This window comes from Paroedura picta, chromosome 2 (assembly GCF_049243985.1).
Source record: "Paroedura picta isolate Pp20150507F chromosome 2, Ppicta_v3.0, whole genome shotgun sequence".
NCBI lineage: Eukaryota > Metazoa > Chordata > Lepidosauria > Squamata > Gekkonidae > Paroedura > Paroedura picta.
The window spans coordinates 149,478,785-149,494,587 of NC_135370.1; the positions used below are offsets into that span (position 1 = coordinate 149,478,785).

At 41.5% G+C, this 15,803-nt stretch overlaps 1 protein-coding gene across 8 annotated transcripts in view; it reads left to right on the forward strand.

Moving 5' to 3' along the window:
• The window catches only part of TTLL5 (tubulin tyrosine ligase like 5), a 138,984-nt gene that overhangs the window by 60,427 nt on the left and 62,754 nt on the right, over positions 1 to 15,803 (forward strand). For 6 of the 8 annotated variants that reach the window (XR_013228535.1, XM_077323271.1, XM_077323270.1 and 3 more), the window contains 5 exons: positions 600 to 703; positions 5,634 to 5,761; positions 6,426 to 6,530; positions 9,319 to 9,711; positions 11,478 to 11,671. Coding sequence is in view for 7 of the 8 variants with exons in the window: in XM_077323271.1 (XP_077179386.1) it covers positions 600 to 703; positions 5,634 to 5,761; positions 6,426 to 6,530; positions 9,319 to 9,711; positions 11,478 to 11,671 (924 nt within the window). In the remaining variant the exon portion in view is untranslated. The remainder of the gene's footprint in view (positions 1 to 599; positions 704 to 5,633; positions 5,762 to 6,425; positions 6,531 to 9,318; positions 9,712 to 11,477; positions 11,672 to 15,803) is intronic. The other 2 variants (XM_077323273.1, XM_077323274.1) reach the window with 2 other exon arrangements.

Below are 15,803 nucleotides of genomic sequence, written 5' to 3' on the forward strand. Positions count from 1 at the left end.
TAACTTTTTGAGAGGGAATATTTTGCAGGGGGAAATATTCTAAAATTTGGAATGCAGTTGACTCTTTAATTAATACAAAAGCTGTATGCCTAGAGTTGCACCTAAAATGTTAAGGAACTTGAGCTCCTTATTTAGATGTGCATGATAAAATCGCCACTGTTTGTGTGGCATGTATCATTTTATAGTTCTTGCCTATTTTTCAGTGATCAGCTTTTTAAAAAAAAGTGGTTGAGAAGCCACACATTTTTTTGGATCTTCATAATTTGCTGAATTAGGTCAGTTCTTTATCACAGTGATTATTGTATGTATCACCTTCCTGTTTACTGCAATGCTGTTAGAATTTCTAGGAACAAGACTTTAAATTGCTGAACATTTTAAGCTTTAGAAAGCCTTTAGAAGACAATGGAATTCCAATACCCCAAGGTTTCATTTAAAGGGCAAATTTTCTAGTCTTCACTGCAATTTTTTGTTTTTGTTTTTCATCACCAAGTATACTTGATGGTTCTCTGTGGTACAGAATGGGGAAGGAACCTAAGGGTATGACCACACATGTAAAAAGGCTGTTTTTGTGGAGTTACTGTAATGTTACTTTTTTGCAGGAAACTGACCAAATGTCTCAGGCAAAAATAATGAAAAAACAGGAGGAAGAGGAGGAAGAGGGAGTAGATGCTGAAGGTTTTCAGGAATTCATTACCAATGCAAGGTATAAATGAACCTTATTACCTCTTCAAACAAAATAATATCTCACCTGTTTCTTGTTTATGAACTTTCCTGATTGATTGCTATTTAAGATACAGACTAGAGCTTTTGGAACTAGTGATCTCAAACCTGTGAGAGGCCTTAGGTTTGAAACTGAATTTTCTTCAGCTCACTAAAATGAGCTGAATTGACAACACTGGCGATACGCATGGAAGAGAAGATGAAACACAACTGCAGAAAACAGGTTTAATACATTACAAAAATAACAAGAAAAGCCATGTTTGGTCAGGCCAGTGGCCCATCCAGTGCAATATGCTGTCAGATAGTGGCCAAAACCCAGTTGTCATCAGAACGTCAACCAGTGGGATCAGAATCCTACCCACAGTTGCATGCCAGGCATCAAGAATGCAGAACATTGCTGTCCCAGACATAGTATTCTATTTGTACCTTGTGGCTAATGGCCACTGATGGACCTCTGCTCCCTTTGTTTATCCAGTCCCCTCTTGAAGCTCTCTATGCTTGTAGCTGCCACTACCTCATGCAGCACGTATTAATTACTCTTTGGGTGAAGAAGTACTTCCTTTAATCTGTTCTATACTTACTGCTTATCAATTTCATTCAGTTCTTATACTGTGAGAAATGGAGAAAAATACTTCTTTCTTTACCTTCCCTAGTACATGCATAATTCTGTTAAGCTTTTATCAGGTCACCTCTCAGTCATCATTTCTCCATGCTAAAGAACTCTAAGTTCTTTAACTTTTCTTCATAGGAAAAGTGTTCCAACCCCTTCATCATTTTAGTTGGCTTTCTATTGCACTTTTTCCAGTGCTATAATATTTTTTGAGGTACGGTACTGTACACAATATTCCAAATGAGGCTGCACCATAGATTCATGCTGGGACTACGATATGATGATACTGGCTGATTTGTGTTCAGTTCCCTTCCTCATAATCCCCAGCATAGCTTTTGCCTTTTTTATTGCAGTCGCACACTGAGTTGAGATTTTCAGTGAGTTATTTACTTTCCCAAATCTCTCTCCTGGTCAGTTACCGCCAGTTTGGACCCCATCAATGTGTATTTATAGTTGGGATTTTTGGTGCCAATGTGCATTACTTTGGACTTGCCCTTGTTGAACCTTTACCTCATTGATATTCATGTTCAGCCTTGACAGATCCCTCTGGAGCGTCCTGGTTTCATCGCCATGAACAACTTAGTGACATCTACAGACTTAATCACATCACTGCTTACTCCCTATTCCTAACCATTGATGAGCAAGTTAACATTGGACCTAGTACTGAACCCCGCAGTACCCCACTGCTTACCACCTTCTACCATGACAACTGCCCATTTATTAACCCAGTTTTTAATCCACAAGAGGACTGGTTCTCTTATCCCATGACTGTTGAGTTGACTTAGGAGCCTTTGATAAGGAGCTTTATCAAAAGCTTTCTGGAAGTTTAGGTAAACGATATCTACTGCACACTTTCTCAACCAGTTTCAGGAAACCCTGGGGTTTCTTGATGGTACTGGGTTCCCTGAATAGGTGGGGGCTCACTAATTTTTAAATATATTGTTAAAATTTATTAAACCTTTATCAGGTGATATTGACCATATATAGTCATGTTGACCCACCCACCTTCTCCCAAAATGGCCAATGATGAGCCTGGAGGGAATGAGAAGGGGAGGGGCCTTGAGTGGGCATGTGCACAGCTGTGCTTCCCAGACATATTCCGCACTATCATGCCACTTCTAGGGTTTCTCGAAGCCTGAAGAATATTTCAGGGGTTTCTCAATGGTAAAAAAGTTGAGAAAGGCTGATCTTCTGGGTCACCACATGTTTGTTCACCTTGTCAAAGAACTGTAAAAGTTAGTGAGACAAGATCTTCCCTTACAGAATCCACGTTAATACATCCTCAATAGTATTTGTTCATCAGTGTGTTTACTAATTCTATCTTTAATAATGGATTCCACCAGCTTACCAATGTTAGACTGACTAGCCTGTAATTTCCTGGGTCTACACTGAACTTTTTTTGAAAAATTGGGGTTACATTAGCTACCTTCCAGTCCTCAGGAGTGGAGGCAGGTTATAGTGAAAGATTGCATATTTTATGTCAGGAAATCCACATGTACCCATTTGAATTATTTCAGAACTCTTGGATGTATGCCATCTGGGCCGGGTGATTTCTCAGTTTTTAATTTCTTCATCAGTCGTAGGACTTCATGTCTTGTTACCTCAATCCAAATCAGGTCTTTCATTTCTCCTGAAATCAGCGGTTCTGGAGTGGGCAGTGGGCAAACCCCTTCCTTCTTCGACAGTGAGGACAGAGGCAAAAAATGCATTGAGCTTCTCTGACATGTCCTTTTCCTCTTTTAGCAATCCTTTTACCCCTTGTTCATCCAAGAGTTCCACTGCTTTCTTGGCTGGTATTCTGATACTAATGTATTTAGTTAAATTCAGATAAAACACTAGCAAGTAGTATGTATTTTCTCCCTCTTCTATGTGGATTGACTGGCTGTGGGCAAAACAGAATTGGTACAATAATTCCCCTTATCCAGCTTGGACAGCAGCAAGGGGACCACTGTGGGAAAATATCCAAATATTAAATTTAACATGATTATCGCAAATGCATTAGTGATAACTACAGTTAGACATATTGCGCTTTTCTATAATGGTTTTCAAAAATCATTACCCTTAAATCCATACCATTACTTGGGGAGAAAAATCTTGAAAAGCACAAGTTTGGCAATTATGCTGGCTAGCTAATATGTTTGATCTTTCCCCTGTCTGGTCCTTTGTCACTTTGTTTCAACCATATTTTTACCCCCATGAAAGGGCAGAGAAGTATTGTCTGTGAGAGTCAGAATTCTATTAAGTGTTGTAAGCTGCTGAATAACTTACTGGGGATTGTTTCCTGTAGCCCTTCCCTACCTTACTAAGTATCTGTGTGCTTGGCACTAGCAAACTAGCTAACATGACTGTATTTTCTAGGATATTAGACCTGTTATTGAACTTTGATGATAATTGCAAAGCAAAAATGTCTTTTCATTGCCTCACTGGACTGTAATCGGGTATGAGACAGTCCTCTGTCTGCCACAAGGAATCATATTTCTGTACTTTGCATCCTGCATTTTGTGTTGAAAGAGTATTTTAATTTCATAACCAGTGTGGGGTTGTGGTTTGTATGCTGAACTAGGGTCTGTGAGACCCATGTTCGAATCCCCACTCTATCCAGCTTGCTGGGTGGTGTTGGGCCAGTCATGCACACACAGTGTAACCCACATCAGAGGGTTGTTGTGAGGATGAAATGGAGAACAGAAGAACCGTATGAGCTGCTTTGAGATCCCAATGGGAATATATTTAGTAATAAATAACCTTTTGAGGTAGATTAAATTGAAAATTATCCTTTTTCCTGGCAAGTTGTTCTTTTCCCCATTTAAATGTTTGCTATAGTCCCATCATGTGTGTCCTCACCAAATACAGTTTTGCATTTGTATGACACATTCTTTATGAGGTTTGTGGCGGTCTGACATTTTTAATCTTGGTTTCTTACATCCAAATGTATCAGTTATACTTCGTCCACAAAATTTGAACTCTTGTGTTCTTCACAGCATGCTCTGCCTTCTCCTTTCAATTTCTCCAGGGGCTTATGAAGTAGTTACACCCTCCTAAGCCCATTGAAATCTATGGGCTTAGTAGGGTGTAACTCTGTTTAGGATGACACTTGTTTGTACTGTAAAGGAAGTCATGACCTTTTTTGCTCCTTTTTTAAAGTTCTGTTATTTGGAAATGGGTCTAAATGCATTTGAATTTGACAGCAAAAAAATCAGATGTGCCATGTCATGGAGTGTTTGGCTGTAGCTGCTTGACCTAGCAAATTGCTACTTGAGGTTTTCAGGAAAGTTTAAAGTTGAAATTTTCTGGTGTACCTCTTAGTGAGTAGTTCCAATCTCTTTCTCAGTGTGTGTGGACGGGAGGGCAGGGTTACTGCTCTTTAAATTGCACATATTTCAAGAGTACTACATATACCCTTTCTTGCTGGGCAAGAATCTCTGGTTCTTGGGCTCAAGATATTTAGTATACTGCTTGGTTCCAAGTTCTGCTCATAATTAATATTAGCCTTACCACCATGAATATTTGTGTTTCTGTAGAAGCAAATACTACCTGGTATACTGTAGATATGAAAAATTTATTCTTGGTTTTGTCTCCTTTTAAAAAACGATTTCTCACATTTGTAAATTCTCATTCTATGACAAAGATGTTGAAGTATAGTTTGAACATTTGGCAGTGATCAGTGTTAAGGGACCTTGGTCTTTGGGGTAGAATTTTTAATATGTCAGTCAATGGATGCATGATGCACGATTTCTTTAAGACCTGTGAAAAAAATCTTCTCTAGAACAATACATCACTTTTGGCCCGAACATTTGGAGTAATTGAGAAAGATCAATCTGACAGGCCCTATAATCTGAATAGCCTCTTAGATTAGATTTAAACAAATGATTCTGTGAAGACTGCAGTTCATAGAATAGAATCATAGAGTTGGAAGGGGCCACATAGGCCATCTAGTCAGCCCAAAGCATCCCAAAGCATCCAAGAAAAGTGTGTATCCAACCTTTGCTTGAAGACTGCTAGTGAGGGGGAATTACCACCTTCTTAGGCAGCCTATTCCCCTGCTGAACTGCAGTTGTTGCCTAGCTAGATCTTTTTTGTTGCTCAGGAACTGAAATGAACACATAAAAGAGCTATATTACTTAGTCATGGAAAGAAATGTAGAATTTCAGCAGCAGTTTTTCTGAACAAGTTTCCTCAAAGCCAGAATCAGTCTACTCCCTTCCTTTTGTCCTTCCCCTGTTTCTTATTGCCATTGTGATGTCACCACATAGTAAAGTCTTGCCACTCCAGTTCCTTATTGTTTTTTACTCTCTTCTCATCTTAGTGAAAGTGATTTGGAAGAAGTGTTGACATTTTACACGCACAAGAATAAGTCAGCAAGTGTCTTCCTAGGAACGAATCCTGGAGTGTCAAAGCACAGCAACAGCCAGGTGGAGTGCAAGGCCAAGGGAGGTAAGCATTTGTTTGATGTCAACAGTGTCCTCCCATCGAGATGCATAGAAACATCAGGTTAAACCAGACAAGATGTTGGAAGATCCATGAATATTTTTGTGTCTGAATAGCAAACCTAGAGAACTTCCATTCAGAGTGGGCTCCTAGTGCGTTAACTGTCCCCCCATGCTTTTCCTGACCTGATGCATGCCCTCCCTTCCAGCTGCTATTTCCCCCAACTGGTAGGGATATACAAATTACCTGGTGGAATAAGTAGCATCTCCAGGTCTCTGATAGTTATAGGCAGTATCTAGCTGGATTCTCCCCCCTCCCTCCATGGGTTATTTGGGAAAACCAAGATTGAGTAATTTAGTGTATTCAGGGCTGGGGTGGGATTCTATGCTTAGCTAATTGTCAGTATGAAGTTATGACATTAGCAAATAGTGATAGGAAAATAGGCCGATCAGTATTGGCTAGTTGCTTCTCTCTCTGCATTACCAATCTCACATGGTGGATGTAAGAATGAAATTCAATATATGCTGCTCTGAACTCTTTGGTGAAAAGACAGTATAAAACTGTATAAAAATGGTAATTGGATAGCAGTCCTTCAAGCTTTCCCGCAGCATGGTAGTAATTAGAACTATGTTTTAATCTATTTTCAAACTACATTTTTAACATCATTCAGGAATCAGGGAAGAAGCTGAAAAACAGCACCTCGAAACACCAGCTGGTAAGGAGAATGTGGTAGACGAGCTGAGAAGTGAAAAACCCACAGAAGCCAAACCATACAGTGAGTGAAAATCCAAATAGATTTGGAAAAATCCTAGGTTTCACAATATATGACACTGGGAACAGTTTGCAGGGTATTAGCATCTGAAAGAATATAGTAAGTGACATTTCTTAGCAGATCTTTCATTGTCAATTAAATATTTATAGTAGAACAGTCAATCTGGTATTCAGTTAAAAGAAAAAATGTATTCAGGTTCATTGCAGTGATTCCATTATGCTTCGACTAGTGTAATATGTAAGGGTTGCCTGTTTCCTTTGAACCTGCTCAGTTACTCCATAGGTCATATAAATCCTTGCTCATAAAGTGGGTGGTCATTCAAGACATATGTTTTGAACATAGCAGTTGTCAGACATCTTCCACAGATATTTGGCTGGCATAGAATATCATAGGTTTTATGTTGATTATTGTTCTAAAAGTGATTTTCAATGTGTAATTATTTTAAATAATGTGTCATCAATATCTCTAATTATCAATATGGCTCCATTTCTAGACAGTCCAGAAACTGAAGCATAGACAGGCAAGACAGATCTTTCTACAAACTTGAGAAAAAACCCAGGTTTGTATAAAAATCTGAAATAAAAAATGGGGAGGTTAAACCTGCCCCCCCCCCAAATGATAGAAACAGCACCTTTTGAGAAACAAATTCATTCTGCAGTAGCTGTGGCTTCCAAACAGCTTTCAAGGGCAGCTTTATGTGAAGCACATTGCAGTAATAAAATCTAGATGTTACAGGGGAAGATCCTTCTTGCCTAGGAAAAGCTGCTGCTGGCTCACCCACTGAAGCTGGTGAAAGGCACAACTGTCACTTGCTTATCCATTGGGGGCCTGGGCACAACAGCACCCCAGGCTATAAACCTGCACCTTTAATGCAACCCTATCCAGAACAGGAGACATCCTAGTTCTTGGGTCAGTCTTCTTTCTAACAATACACCTTTGCTTTGTTGTGGTTGAGCTTCACTTTGTTTGCCCCGATCCATACTAAAACTGCCCCCAAGGCAGTTCATGGTTTCCACAGACTCCCTTGGATCTGCTGGAAGCACAAAGTAGAGCTGAGTGCCTTGCTCATAGTGATGGCAGGTCAGCCCAGTTATCTGGACTGCCAGGCCCATAGCTTCATGTACATGTTAACAAACATAGTAGACAAGATGGAACCTAGCAGGGCCCTGTAAGCCAGAGGCACCAACACAACACTTTGCGATAGGACATAAACCACCACATAGTATTTCCTTCTAGTCCCCACCCTGAAAGGTAGTCCAGAGGGATACCAATATTGACAGTATCAGAAGCCATCAAGAGGTCCAAGGGAGTTAACGGCCAGTGTGGTGCAGACTAAGATCTGGGAGACCCAGGTTCATATGTCCACTCCACCATGAAAGCTTGCTGGATGTCCTCCTCCTCCTTATTCTAATTCTATTATTATTCTTGTATTTATAAACCTCCCTTCCCTATTAAGACTCGGGGTGGTGCACAACATTTTAAAATTAAATTTAATATAAACATAGCAAATTCAGTGTTATAAATAATAAATTTAAAACTATCATTCCATTGCTCCCCAGTTTACTCTTATTTCTGACCTAAGTCTTTGGCCAATTCTGCTGGTATTTTTCTTGGCGGGGGGGGGGGGGGGGGACGACACAGACTTTCAGCCTAAACTACTTCACAGGTTGTGTGGATAACTCTAATTGTATATACAGCTGGTTCTGTAGTTACACTAAACATTGGTACATGCAATATGTAAAAGCTGAATGAGCACTTCATTGCCAATATGCTTCTCACACCATAGATGATAGTTGATTATAAATGAATATCTAAGAAGGTCTCTCTAATAACCAAATCTGTTCCATTTAATATTTTTGGTAAGAGCTTGGAGGAGGAGTGTGGTCTCATGGCTTAAATGCCACTCAGTGCTTAACACCCGCTGAGGACAGCTGTCCCACCTCTGAGTGCCTCCTCCTCTGACTGGCTTGCCTGTCTGTCCAGTAGCCAGCCAGTCGCCTTCCGTTCCACACCCCTGACCACCCCCTCCTCCTTTCACTTCCCTCTGAGGCTTGGAGGTTGCAGATCCCTGCTGCGTGAGAGCTGCCCCTGCCATTAAGTTCCATAACAGCTGCCTGCAGCCTTTCCAGGTCCTGGGGGGAGCGGGAGGCCATCCGCAGAGTTCTGCCACCCCTCCTCCCCGATCTAGTGCCTGTTGTATTCCTGAATACAAAGGCTTGGCCCATAGTAGTGTAACAAGAGGTAATAGGTAATTTAATGGTAGCTGGTTAACAGGCGATGGCTGGGTTGATAGAGCTGTATCTTCAGTTTCCATTCTCTTTCTCCTTTCACATCTCCCTTGTGAGCTACAGTTTGCCATGATGTTTGAACTGGAGAAACTCTGTGATGCCGAGTTTAGGCATCACACTATACTTTGTTGTAAATCCAATACACAGAGAGTCCGAGGGGTGCTGAACCACCTGAATCAGGCCTACATAGAAAATTTCAAGCAAAAAAACTTTTCAGAAAATACTGAGCTAAGAAATAACATAGATTCAAGTGGGTATCCGTGTTGGTCTGAAGCAGCACAACAAAACAAAATCAGAGTCCTGTGGCACCTTTAAGACCAACAAAGATTTATTCAAGGTGTGAGCTTTCGAGTGCAACTTGAATAAATCTTTGTTGGTCTTAAAGATGCCACTGGACTCTGATTTTGTTTTGTTAGGAAATAACAGTTTAAGTAAATGTTAAAAATATGACATATCCTAATTGATTTGATTATGTCTTTTCTAAAAACAACAACAACAACCAGGGGTCCCCTCTTTAACAAAAGAAGATGAAAAGAACACACCACAACTTTTCCCATCTACTACAGCTTCCTGTGTTCCTGGTGCCATCCCCCCACCAAGCTTCAGCTTCCAGTTGTCCTCTCAGACGGCTCCCTTGGAAAATACAGACGTGCTGGATCATCACTCCGCTCTCTCTCTATCATCTGGGTCTAGACTGATTCCTTTCCCTTCTTTCCAAAGTTCAGCACCTGACACCTGGTCTAACTTGGCAAAAAATGCACCCCGCCTGACGTCAAACAATGCAGGCTTACCCCGTTGTCGGTCTGGTACCTACACTTCTGCCCCCTTCTCTTCTTTTCAAAGTGCCATGCAGATCTACAGCCAGAGATTGTCTCGGCCGTCCTCGGCAAAAGCAGGTCAGTTGGAGGCTTATGGGCTGTTTCACTGGTTAGAAAGTTTGTAGCATGTTTGCTTTGGAGCTGTGTATCTTGCTTAAGGATTTCTTTCCTGTTTTCTACTAGAGTCTAGCTTAGATGACAATTATAGCTGGTCACCTTTAGAAACTGACCTCCATTGAAGTCCTAAATTAATAATATGTATGTAAGAGAATTCTGGCAGGTTCCAGAAATAGAAAATAGAATAATTTTGCATTTTCAGCCTAGCTGATGTTGGCATGTGGCGCAGTTTGGCAGTGGTTCCTGATAGTTCCAGGAAGCGATGATTAAAGTTTACCCGTGTGAAACTGCTTAGGGCCAAGAGTAGGGCAGCAGAAAATAATCTGTCAAAATATAAATGGGAAATGAACAGTCCTACTTTTGAAAGAGCTTTTAGAAAATGAAGTGAATGGTCATGTCTAGTTATATTGCCCAGTTATCCATTATTCCTCTTAATATTTGTGAAGCAGCCTGGGGGGTGGAACATGTCCGGAGTATCCGAGTTGGAATAGGGCCAATCAGGGTGCAGCCACTTTGCTCTCAGATGCTGAGAGAGACAAAGAGAGCCCTGCCAAACTGCTAACGAGCCCTGATTACTTGCTATGGCTCCTGCTCCTGGGGGGGGGGCAGAGGAAAGAGAGAGAGAGATCTGAGCCTGCCGGTGTCCCCTGGATCCTAGCGCCCATTGCATTCCTGGTTGCAATGGACTTTCTTGCTACTGTATACATAACTTTTAGTAGCCCCAACTCTGGAAGGAGCACAAGGTTTGCGTAAACAAGATGTACCTGTAGTTGGTTTGCTGTCCTTAGGTGTAGGTCCCCAATTTGAGCACTACTAGTTAAATTTGCTCAGATGGCACTGGTGCTGTAATTCATGAGAAGCTCACTGGTAGTCCACAGAAGTGAGTTGAATCCATGCCTGCCCCTGTAATATGTCGAACCCTTCACTAATTTTCATACTTCCTCAATTTCTGACCTGACTTTTTAAATGTTAGCTTCTTTTTCATAGTTCTTGACTATTTTTCCTTAAGTGGCACCGCTTCTAAATCCAACTATAATGCATTGTTTTATTTTAAATGTAAAAACAGATCTCATTAATGTGGTATCTAAGGTATATATATATTTAATAATTGTTGAATAGGTAGCTCTTAAGCAATTCCCTCTAGATTTCATTATTCCTCTGTCTTTATGGCTTTCTGAATTACTTTTCAAATATGATTAATTTTCCCTGTTTGTATTTCTTATGCTTTATAAGCAGGAAGCAGTATTTCTTATGAAAGTTACTTTGGATAGAAAGTAAAAATGACAGCTTTAAAACTTTGTGTTCAGTGAAAGGAGGATAATTATAATGAAGGGGGAGAGAGGAAGATTTGGCCACTCAAACTTAATTTTAATTCTGGAAGGGAAAGAGACAGGCAGCCTGACCAGGGATGTGTGCATATGTGTGTGACATTTTCTCTCTCAAACACAGGTAAGGGTTAGACTACCACCCTGCTCCAGAGCCAGTGCCTTTGTCCATAGCATCTAGACCTCCTATTGCTGCTTTTAAATAGTTACACATTGGTAAATTCAATCACAGATCTCTTGTATTTCATTTAGTTGTGCCTGAGTTCTATAAAAGACACCATGACTTAGTTTCCCCCCTCCCCATGCGTATGTTTGCCTTTTGTCATGTTCAGAAGAATAAGGCTCATTTTTCACTAGGTAGCGAGTAATTGTTTGTAGAGTAAACTTCTTTGCCATTTTTAGCAGGTTCAACCAGTCGAAGCCCAAGCAGACAGCGTGGTGGATCTGCCAGGATGATGAAAGATGGAGATGATAGCTCTTCCTTAAGCAGACGTTACAATCACACCATCGTTGCTGCAGAACTGCAGCGGCTGGCAGAGAAGCAGGCAGCCAGGCAGTACTCTCCCCCCAGCCACATCAGCCTCCTTACTCAGCAGGTATGCAAAGCCGCCTTACTCTCTCCACTTGGAAACATAATTGGGTTCAGTGGTAGAAGAATTTCACAAGACAGCAGAAACAGGAAATGGTCTGTGAATAACTGAGGCCAATTTGAACAGGGTTAATTCTCTTTATTGGGTTTTGGACAGTGCTTAATGATGGGTGTGAGTCATTCTAAATGTTCTTCTGGCTCCACAGAGGTTGTTATGCAGGATGAGAAATTTCAGGAAAATCTTTTTTGGGGGGGAGGGGTGGGAGGGAAATGATGTCAGAGAAAATTTAAGGAATTGCTGTTGGAACCTAGTTTTCCCCTTGGTAAAAGAGACAAAGGTACCAAAAAGAACAGAGTAGACTATGATTCCAGGCTCCCAAGATTCATGACCCCCACAATTAGCATAATGAGAGCAATTTGCAGTGAAAGTGGTTAACACCAAAGGAACTTGTGATTGTGTGGGTGGGTTGTGTTCCATCTGTCTGGAATTTTTAAAAAGGGGAGAGGCTTTGAGGAGCTTGTTTCTTCTGGTTGCCTTACTCAAACTCTTGGAGAAGCAATCACAGCTGTTAATCTGCTGTCCATAGCAGGTGCATCTGCCATCTTAAAGCTGCAGCTCACTTGCCACAGTAGATGCTAGTCTTCTCTGTCTAAGCAAAAACTGATCCTGGAACAAATTAGGAGCTTTTGTTTTAAGGAGATGAATGCAGAGTGGCTGAGGAGGAAAAGGTGCTGTGCATCAGCAGTGATGGCTTTTTTTTTAATTAATTAATTTTATTTATTTATTTATTTATTATATTTATATACAGTGCCTTTCTCTTCTCTCACAAAGTGCAGAAGTGTTAAAGCAGCTCTTAAAACAATGCTGGCTGGTCTGAAGGCTGGTGAAAGGTACTGTGGGATCATGTTAGCTGTCATTGCTAGTTATATTTGCCCCAGTTAATGTTTCTGTGACTAGCAGGGCCTTTGTAAGTGAAATCACATCCTTCTAAGCCCATTTACTATAAGGGTGTAAACTGTGCTATCACTGTAAGATGCTTACTTACCACCCATGGTAAAACAGCAAAGAGCTTTGCTACTGCAGTGCTTATCTCTAGCATGGTCAAATTCTTGTAACTGTCAAAAGTGATTGCTTTGTAAAATTAGACATGAACTGCAACATAAGCATTTATGAGATCAAGAAGAATAGGTACCATGAACATTATTCTGCTATTCAGTAATGACTATATGGAACATAAGGGGCCCACAAAAATATGCAACTACTGGCAAGAAAGGCCATTGCAACGAGGAATGCAATGGGCGCTAGGACCCAAGGGACACCGGGAGGTGCTTCGTGTCTCTATCTCTCCCTCTTGCTGCATCTCTCTCTCTCTCTGCCTCGCAGCAGGAGGCAGAGCAGGTAATTAGGGTTCATTCTTAGGAGGGAAGCAGGGCTGGTGTGCAGTTTGGGGCAGCTCTCTGTCTCTCTCTCCCTCCGTCACAGCAGGGGCGGCTCTCTCTGTCTCTCTTTGTGGCAGCAGGAGCCATAGCAGGTAATTAGGGCTCGTGCTTAGGAAGGAAGCAGCTTGGGGCAGCGCTCTCTGTGTCTCTACCTCACTCGCAGCAGGAGCGATAGGAGGGAATGAGGGCTTGTGTTCGGTCTGGCAGGGCTCTGTGTGTCTCTCTCTGTCTCTGGTGCGTCTTAGAGGAACTTGGCTAGCAACCAGGGAGGGAGGGCAGGAGCTGTAGGGGCAGGGCCAATCAGGACCCTGATTGGTCCTATTCCGCCTCGGGCAGCCGGCCACATCCCACCCTCCAGGCTGTTTCACATATATATAGAGGAACCATGGATAAGGATGTATAGCATTATGTAAAAATGTAAGAAAGAAAGAAATAGAAATGGACAGAATAAGTGAACAGGAAGCCTGATATTCCTCTCCAAATTTGCCTGGAATGGTTTAATTAGATACTATTGAAGATGACTAAATTGTGTCTGGAAGTCCTATTTATGTTACATTCCTAAGCTAGCACCCACCCTTCCTCCCACTATCTTTTCATTTCATATATATTTTAAACATTTTAAACAAAGTAGCATTGGTATGGTATGAGGCTGCTGAAGTGGTTGTGATGAAATACTTAGGTCATTTTGGAAGCTCTGTACTCTAGCATTTGATCACTCCCATCGTTGTCTTGGCATTAAAATTGTGCTTGCCTTTTGGTCCTTCAGTTGGCTGAAATAAATTATTCGTCTGACTGAGACTTAAGGGGATTGGCTGCAGCCCCATCGCAGCATATGATATCACAGTTGCTCGTATTCTACGTTTTCCTGTTAGAGGTGTTGGCTGTATGGTGAACCTGAGCCTTGCCCAGTTTGAAATGCAGGTCTTGTTCTGGCATTCTGCTAAAGTAAATACCATGTTGAGTCTCATCCTGCAGTTCTGCTGTTTCCTACTTTTGGGAAGCCGACTTATCACTGCAGTTTTATTTGTATTTCCATGGGAAGTATAGGAAGAGTTAGCCAAGAAAACATTTCCATTGGATTCTAGTGCATTATAATGACATTTTATTAACACAGCAGTTTAAGGCAAAAGGAATTTGTATGTGTTGTGGTTTAGCATTCAGTTCCTGGCATCTCTAGCAGCAGGATCTCAGCAGTGGGCTTGAGACAACCACTGCCTGAAATCCTGGAAAGCTGTTTCTAGAAGGACTGAAAGTATTTGGCTAGATAACCCCTTGGGTCTGACTCAATATGTGGAGCTGTCCATGGCCATAAGTCATGTAATTATTCATCTTAGTCCACATTCCCAAGAAGGCTTTGGATTTGTGCCACCCTGTAAGTAGGGGCTAGATTACCTCCCATCACCTTAGGGACCTTTTTGTAACATGGGAAAGAAATCTGAATTTTAAAACATCACACTGGGCATATTGAAGCCTATAGATAAGCCTTTTACCGTTGAGAAACTCCTGAAACATTCTTCAGGCTTCGAGAAACCAGAAGTGGTACGATCATGCAGAATATGGTTCGGCAACATAGCTGTGTACACACCCAGCCCGGGCCCCTCCCCTTCCCACCCCCTCCAAGCCCATATTTGGCCATTTTGAAGGGTCGACATGACCATATATGGTCATATCACGCAATCATAGAATCATAGAGTTGGAAGGGGCCATACAGGCCATCTAGTCCAAACCCCTGCTCAACGCAGGATCAGCCCAATAATTTTTAAAAAAATATATTAAGAAATTAATAACTCCCGTCCTTTCGGGAAACCCCAGGTTTTCACAAAACACTGGTTGAAAAAGCTTTCTGTAGATCCTCTTGGATTTCAGACATGCTCCGAAAACTGAAAGCAGAAAGTCGTTATTGGTATGCTCAATGCAAGATACCTCTCAAAAGCAAACATTGATAGCCTATTCATCCCCCCAAATCCCTTCTGTGCAGTGTACTTTGAAGTGGTACTGGATCTGCACAAGATTTCTACTAGTGGTGTAAGGGTAGGGCCAGCCAGTACTGATGTGTTCTTCTAGCCTGCAGCCCTTTGGGGTTATTTATGATAGGGAACAGAAGAATGTGTTGAATTAGCGTAACTTGATAAGGAGGAGGGGAAACCACAGTACGAGCTTGCTGTCCTTCTCGGTGAACGAATGTGTGAGAATTCAGAGGCTGGCTATCACTAGGAACTGCTCCAGTTCTTCCATCCAGGGAGTCTGATCACAGGGATAACATCAGACCACCCAGGCTGAAATAAACTATCTCAGCTGAGCCAGGCAGTGCTTAAATCTTGCAGCCAGGTTTTCCGTAAATGTGCTGATATATTCCATGGAGGCTTTCGTGTTTTCATTTGGACAGAAAGATAATGATTAGAAAACCTGAGCAGTCCTATTGACCTACAGTGGAAAATGGCAAATACCCCCCTGCAGGGTTTTTATAGTAACAGTTTTCTGCTGAACTCCAGTGTTGCAAGTCCCTCAACTGCTTCACAGTATGTGACTGTTATGCAGTCAGATTCAGGTGGGTAGCCATGTTGGCTTGAAACAATTGAACTAAGTTTGAGTCCAGTGACACCTTTAAGTCCAGCAAAAGTTTAATTCTGGATATAAGTTTTTGTGAGCATGCACACATCTTTAGACCAACAAGTTTAAACCTGGGTATATGCACATGA